The sequence below is a fragment of the Salminus brasiliensis genome, chromosome 1 (genome assembly GCF_030463535.1).
Source record: "Salminus brasiliensis chromosome 1, fSalBra1.hap2, whole genome shotgun sequence".
Lineage (NCBI taxonomy): Eukaryota > Metazoa > Chordata > Actinopteri > Characiformes > Bryconidae > Salminus > Salminus brasiliensis.
In genome coordinates, this window is record NC_132878.1 from 65,411,252 (window position 1) to 65,419,361 (window position 8,110).

Sequence of the window (8,110 nt, forward strand, 5' to 3'; positions counted from 1 at the left end):
AATCTCAGCTCAAGAATGCATTGTTAATTTCAGTGTAATTTAGTTAAAGCTTGGAGCTAGTACCTCAACTTACCCAGTAAAACAACTTAATGGACTGTGAAAGAAAGCGTCCTCGTAATAGTTACTTAATGAAACTACCCGACCAAACATTTTATTATGGCTAAAAACAAATGGAAGCTTGTAGCCACCAATAGGCATGACTGTTTGCACATTGCAAATTGCTAATGGCTATTAATTGTTATTCTTTCTGAACAATTTGCCATTTTTGTCCAAACTTATTTAAGAGTAATAATACGCCTAGACATCATGGACTTAAAAGTAGCATCAACTCTAGCAAATTTGCATTCAGGAAACAGCAATAGCAAGGCTAACACACACACACACACACAGATACACACTCTTTTGTAGTGTGCCTAGAGCCTATAACATTGGCAACATGCTGCTCTCTCTCTCTCACATCACTCGTTGTGGTGCAAGGGATGGTAAAACCAGCACCGTGTGCTTACACTAGCCTCAACATCCTCCTCTCACAAGACTACACATGAGACATGAGGTGGCTGAACCCTTTCAGAGATAATTAAATATCAGACCTTCCTCTTTTTCCCTGCTTCTCTGCACCCGTGCCGTTACAGGCAACTTAATCGCCTTGAAATGGTGAAATATCCCTATTTTAAATGAAAGCTAAACCCTGCAACAGGGCTCTCTAAGGAGGGCTTAATTGGCTGTGTGGTTTTGTAATACCAAACCCAAGAGGGTGGGGAACTTTAGCGTCAGACCACCTCCGACACACACATAGACACACATGCACACGCGTCATTAATCACACACTCACACACACTCACTGTGACGGGCAGGGAGCCCCTCCTCGTCGTTTAGCGCCGCAAGCTCAGCTAGCAATGAAACGCTGCACTGCCTGGCATATAATACAACAGCCACGACTCAATTTACCTATTTAACCTGTAATCCGTGCAATATTTATGGAAGTGTGTGTATGTGGGGGGGTGAAATTAGGCCATTAGGCTCTTGCCATGAATACACAGAGAGGGAAGAAGGCACTCCGCTAACTGCTAGTTGACCTCTGCGGCCCACGGCGAGCACTTCCACCAGCGCGGACGGCGGTAATTGCTGCAAATTGAATCACGGAGTGAGTGGTGATGATTCCTTAATGAGCGACTTTATTGGCTGCCGCAGCACGGCGTGACTCGGCCTCTGGAGCACGGCACCGTGCGGCAGTACCCAATGGGCCATGATCAGATGGAGATTTGTGATCCTGAGGTGGCTGATGGGTAATTTCTCACCATCGCACCACACAAGCTGCTGTCGCAAAGACATGGCTCTCTGATGGGTCATTAGCATATTTTAACTTATTTATGATGGGGGTCTCTCTCTCACTCTCTCTCTCGCTCTCTTTCTCGCTTGTTTTTGAAAGTTGATGAAATTTGTCTTTGGTTGTCATTAGGCCTGCCTGTCTGTTAGCTGACACGCTCCTTTGGCAACATATGGCACTTTCTGTAAGATGTGATAAGATGCAAATTGCCAGAGCTTGAGCGCACATTTGTGGCAGACTAGGGGCACACTCAAGACACATTGCGTGCACACACACACGCACATAGTCGCTCTCCTCACACCCCCTCACTGTCTTTCTCTCTGTCTTTCTGCCATCTCCCATCGCCCAACTCACGCTCTATTTAGAATAATCCTGTGTTCAGCTCTAAGGAGTCACTACAGGAATGTGAGATATCGACGAGGCGGCGCTGGGGCTTGTTAGGGACATCAATTACGTCCACTCCTGATTTAACCCAGACTACCGGGCTGAGTTCCACTCGTGCAGAGATGGGGAGCGAGCCGGACGTTTGCATATTAGTAGCTTTTAGTCCTCCCCCCAAACTCTAACCCTTGTTCTCCTCCTTTTTGCTCTCCAGCCTCCCTCCTGTCAGTTGTACATATGAAGGCCAGCCAAACCAAACATGGGCAGCAGGCCTGCATGCTTCTCTCGCTCTCTCCAGCAGAGTTGCACCAGCAGGAGGCCAGCCACGCCACACAGGCCTCCAGCCACAGGCTCAAACAGCATCCCTTCCCCTTCTCTCCCTTCAGTCAAAACTTGGCTACCATCGTGTTTCTATGTCCATTAACGATTTCCTCATTTTCTAAGCATTATCTGCAAATCCAGTTCACGCTATGATGATCTTGGAAGAAGCCACTTTCCAATCGAGTGTAATATTGAACACAGAAAAAAATATGAATATTGAGCATGCATAATCTATATGAATACCACTTTATGAGGTAGAGATGAACACATTGCACTCTCTGACAAATCTATAGAAATCTCATTACAACTGACATACAATGAGCCACATTTGTAATATTTGTGGTCCTGAAAGAGAGAGAGAGAAAGAAGCATATTTTTTTGTAAAGAATGTATTTTTTTGCATTTAACCAGGTTTAAATATTTCAGCCCTTCTTATGCTATTCTTTTATCATTGTAGCATGTTTTTAGATGCATATCCACAAGGTTTATTATTCATAGCGTATGGATGCTTATATTAGTGACTGTAATGCATGTTTATGAGTCTGGGGTGAAATAAACCCATCATCATCTTCCTTGTTCTTTCTTTGCATCTCTCCATCTTCTCCCTGCATTTGCCAGATACTTATCTCATGGAAATAGCAAGTGCATGTGTGTGTGTGTGTGTGTGTGTGTGTGTGTGTGTGTGGGTGCGTGTGCACATGTGTGGAGTTGTATATTAAAGCTTGCTTGACGTTAACATTAGCATAATGCGTTGAGGCCTTGAGGCTGTACCTGCTATCTGCATAAGGCTCCAACCCCCTGGGGAGTCTCGGGGAGTGCCATAACGTCACCCCCTGCACATCTCCCCCAGCCCTCCAAGCCTTGATTCTGGCCTAGTCACATACGGGCAGATCCACTCCGCTGGGGCTTTAGTGAGCAGCAAGCACCATGAGGCCAGCAATAACCTGGCAGTGTATCAACCACCTCGGCTTTCCCACTTACAGTGATGTAATTTTCATTCTGTCTCATAAAATGGCTGTCATCGGAGCGCACTGAGATGTCTCTCACGTGTTGCCTGTTTAATTTTTAAAGGGAAATGATCCATGAACCTCATCATAGAGGACTCTTCTCTTTGATTACATCCAAAGCTATCGCGGCAAACAAACAGATGCTGGAATGACACGCAAATCTATTAAAGTGTGCTATCAGAGCCACCCCTAGGAAGCATGTCGTGCTAATATTTATGTGTTCATTCAGACCACGTCCCTTTTGTGTCTTCCAGGGAAAGATGAGCCGTCCAGTTACATCTGCACCACGTGCAAGCAGACCTTCACCAGCGCCTGGTTCTTGCTGCAGCATGCCCAGAACACCCATGGCATTCGCATCTACCTGGACAACCACCCATCTAGCTGTTCCCTCACACCCCGTATGGCTCTACCTCCATCTCTGGGGGCTGATGCCCTGCCCCGCTCACCCCTGGCCAGCTTTCTAGGTGACTCCAGCAATCCTTTCCACTTGCTCCGCATGGCTGCCCCTCTGCTGCGCGAGCCTCCACCTGCTGGGTATATGGAGACCCGTTTACCCTCAACCCCACCTTTTGTGAGTCCTCCGCCTCCACCTCGTCACCACCTGGAACGCCTGGGCCATGAAGAGATGGGTATTCTCTCTCAGCATCCTAGCGCCTTTGAACGGGTGATGCGTCTGGCCCCCATGCCCATGGAGCCTCCCTCCATGGACTTCTCCCGGCGTCTCCGAGAGCTGGCTGGCAACAACAACAACAGTGGCGGACCCACACCACCTCTCTCACCCAATCGTGTGCCACCCATGCACAGGCTCCTCAGCCCCACTCTCTTTCAAGCCAGCTCCAAGCCACCCCCAGCATTCCTGAGCACTCCACCGCAGTCAATGCAGGGTCCTCCCAGGAGCAGCTCTTCACCACCCTTGGGCCAAGGAGGCAAAGTCAAGTCTTGCGAGTTCTGCGGCAAGACTTTTAAGTTCCAGAGCAATCTCATAGTGCATCGACGCAGCCACACCGGAGAGAGGCCCTACAAGTGTCACCTGTGTGACCATGCCTGCTCTCAAGCCAGCAAGCTAAAGCGGCACATGAAGACACACATGCACAAGTCTGCTTCCATGGGCAGCTCGCCAGAACAAGGCAGCCGTGACTCAACGGGAGAGGAGGCAAAGAGCAGGGATGGCCATGGCATTGGAGAAGGGCCAGACAATGAGGAGGAAGAGGAGGAGGAAGAAGAGGAGGAAGAGGAGGAAGAAGAGGAGGAGGAAGAACAGCAGAATGGCAGCAGCAGGCCTGAATCTAATCTCAGCATGGACTCAGAGTTCAGCAGGAACAGAGAGAACGATTCCCGGCCTTCACCGAGTGAGAAACCACTCTCTGCTGAGAGAGTGACAGAAAGCCAATACAACAATCTTGACAATCACCTGAGACTTCCTTTGGGTACCAGGCCACGGGAAGAGATGGACGAAGCAGACACAGCAGCCAGAGAAGCAGACATAGAATGCCAACCTATGGTAAACGGCAGAGGCTGCGGACCACAAGACTCCATCCCTGGTTTGTTCCAGCAGAAACCCACACCCATCTCAAGCCCAAGCCTCTCTGGCTCCTCGGCCAAGAGGATCAAGGTGGAGAAGGATCTGGAGCTGCCACCCATGCCCCTCATCTCTTCAGAAAATGTGTACTCTCAGCTGCTGGCTGGCTACGCCGCCTCACGCCACTTCATCAGGGAACCCTTCCTTGGTTTTGGCGATTCTAGACAGTCGCCCTTTGGGACTTCTTCCGAGCACTCCTCCTCAGAGACAGGCAGCCTGCGATTCTCCACACCCCCCGGGGAGCTTCTGGAAGGTGGAGCCCTGTCTGGCCGTAGTGGCAGCAGCACACCTCATCTCCATCTACGGGGCCCGGGCCCTGGGAGGCCCCCGAGCTCCAAGGAAAGCCGACGGAGCGACACGTGCGAATATTGTGGCAAAGTGTTCAAAAACTGCAGCAATTTAACAGTGCACCGGCGCAGTCACACAGGAGAAAGGCCCTACAAGTGCGACCTGTGCAGCTATGCTTGTGCCCAGAGCAGCAAGCTCACTCGCCACATGAAGACCCATGGCCAGTTTGGCAAGGAGGTGTACCGTTGCGACATCTGTCACATGCCCTTCAGCGTCTACAGCACCCTGGAAAAACACATGAAGAAGTGGCACGGGGAACACTTGATGAGCAACGAGGTCAAACTGGAGCAGGCCGACCGAGCCTAGGTGCACTAAAGCACATTCTTTCAGACTGATATAATGGGTTTAGCTGGATAATCTTTTGGATGAATCGGACTATAGATTTTGTTTATGGAATGATATGATGTTTTTTGGTTTTGTTTTTGTGTGTTTTTTTTTCTAGTGAAACTGCCACCTGAGAAATAAGAACATTAGTAAATGTTTGTAGATGGATTTCAAAAAGCCCTGCTGGCATTCCCAGCAACCAACAGAGGAGTTGTCCATTAAGAATCCATGGAGCCTTTCTACTGTGCAATAATTTCTGTATTTATTGGATTGTTTCGTAATGATACATAGCATGTGCAGGTACATTATCAAGGGGGTTTTAGTACATTCCTCTGTTAGTATTTTTGTTTTTCTGATGCCATTAAGATATGACAGATACTGAGATTTTGGCATTCAGCCACCTTTATGTTTGAGCAATTTCCTAAAAGGAAAAAAACTATTCTGCTAAATTCTGAAGAAGAGGTCTAACTTCTAAAAATCAGAGAGGGTGTTTAGTGTACTACTGTTGTTTTCAGTCCCACCAGGCTCGGGTGACATTTTTAAAGAGTAAAGCACTGAATGTCAAATAGACAATAAATATTAAACTAATTTGAGTGATATGGAAGATCAGGGATGTCTCAGGCAGCTGGAGGACAGTTTGACTGCGTTGATTCCTTATTGATGACCATCAAGCTAAATATTCTCATCATAACTTATGTTTTTAGCTCAGTAACAAAAACAGTTCTTCCCAGCCACAATGCACTCCTCTAGACAGTGTGTTTATCTCAAAAAAGCTGGTGATGTGATAAAGCCATTTACTCTTGATGACCCAAATGTTTACATTACCACAAACTAACCTCCATACCCAACATTCACACCTACCATCCAGTGTATATTTTCTAAGCACACAAGTTAATGGGTTTGGCTTCGGAAAGCATACCCATGTGTTTAGTTTAGGCTGATCAAATTTCTGATTTCTGGCTGATAAAGGTTTTGAGATTGTTTAGGGTGTTCTTGGACTCTTGGATAGTGTTCTCCCTATTAAAGACTAATTTGAACAAAACATCAGCCAGGACCATTCTGGTTCTTCGGTCTCACAGTATTACGCACTTAATATAGGCAACATTGTAATCTCAAATTTATTTGAGTGGGATATGTAGAATCAAGATGTCCCAAGAGGCTGCTTTTTCTCCAGAGCATTGTGAAATTAAATGATTTCCTCTTTTTCTCTACTGTTCTCCACACTTTCTTTATTTTACACTTCAGCTCAGAGTGTTGCTGCAGCCCAAACATGTTCCCCATTCACTAGTTTAAAAGCATCTCAGCCTGCTGCTCTTTTTTTTTTTTTTTTTGTACTGTTTTTATCCCACTTAATGTTACAATCAGCACTTGAAAAACATGCTGGGGGTTGTTGACTATTTTGATTTTGTTTTGGGATTTTTTTTCAATGAAATTATTGCCATATAAGTTGGAATTTAGAGTAAACATGAACACAAACCTTATGAATAATTCCCTACATTCAAAACTTCTCTGTAAGTGTAGTTTATTACGTTCCGTTTTTCTGTCGTCCTCCAGATACAACTTGGTTTTCTGTCTCTTGAATAGCGCAGAGAAAAAATAAGTGGCTACAACTTGAAAATCAGTGACGGATTTAAATGTGAAAGAAAGAAAGTGGTGCAAAAGGATTTTAATCAAGAGGGCATGCCAAATTCAAGTGCCATTTCTGATACCCCGAGACAAACCTGTCCTGTAGCGTTTACTACCATTCGATTTGACATGCACGCAAAAGTAATTATGCAGTGTGTAGCCTCTGATGCAACTAAGACTCCTGCGGCACCGTGGAAATCACATTCCTGACATACATGGCCTACGGAAACTGTGGTAGCCCTTCAAAATATCACTTTAGGTCAAATAAGAGGTTAAATATTTATGAATTTTATGTGTAGTATGTGTGATACCTTTTGGACAAATGACAGCGCACAGGTTTGCTTTCCTCCTCCGAGATGTCCAAGCCATCTCACCAGTGATACTTGCAGCTGGACTATCGCCAGTAGCAACCGAAGAAAATCGACAATGGGGAAAAGAGAAAAAATGACACTCTGTCTTTAAATAATGTTTACAGTGTTGAAGTTCAAGGATAAAAAAAATTCCTGTGTAAATGTGTTTTAAAAGAGGATGAAATATTCTCTCTTTTTTTTCTACCATTTTGTTCTGAATGCCATACCAGGGTTTGAATTGTTTGTTTATTTCAAATTTTTGTTTGCTCTTTTCTTTTGGTGCAGGGTTTTTTTTTTCATAAATTTCAATGGACACACACATATATATGTTTGTTCTGTTGAATACACAGTGTATTTGTATACCAGTGACATTTTATGAAATGATGCAAAAAATCTTTATATTTTGCAGTCCATTATAAAATTGTGAGTCTATTCAAATGTTTTTTGTCTCTATATCTGTTCATAATTTTGGTAAATCTATCCTTTCGAGGATGTAAAAAAAGGAAATAAAAATGAATGAAAATTCAAAGCGTTCAGTGAATTGATGTAACTCTTTCTCACTGTTGCACAGCAGTTTTGTCTGAGGTGTGTATAATGATCTTTATACTATGGTCATGTTGAATTGTCCAGCGCAGACAAATTACATTTGCCACAGGTATTGTTCTGTTGCTTTCAGAATTCAGGTCTGACTGATTGGTAAACATAGGTCTTTCAGAGCTCACTCAGTTTTTCATTATCAGCATAGAAGCGTATTGGAAACTTCAGACAGGGCTTCTTAGTTCATGACCCTTGACCTAAGGAGCTCACTAATTTGTGAAACCTTTCTTTATGTTGCACCTGCTGGTCC

The 8,110-nt window shown here is 45.1% G+C and overlaps 1 protein-coding gene across 1 annotated transcript in view; it reads left to right on the top strand.

Annotated features, from left to right (window-relative positions):
- bcl11bb (BCL11 transcription factor B b) overlaps positions 1-7,760 on the top strand; it is a 34,177-nt gene extending 26,417 nt beyond the window's left edge. The window contains exon 3 of the mRNA XM_072686633.1: positions 3,291-7,760. Within this exon, the coding sequence (XP_072542734.1) occupies positions 3,291-5,269 (1,979 nt within the window). The 3' untranslated portion in view covers positions 5,270-7,760. The remainder of the gene's footprint in view (positions 1-3,290) is intronic.
- Positions 7,761-8,110: the final 350 nt, after the last annotated feature.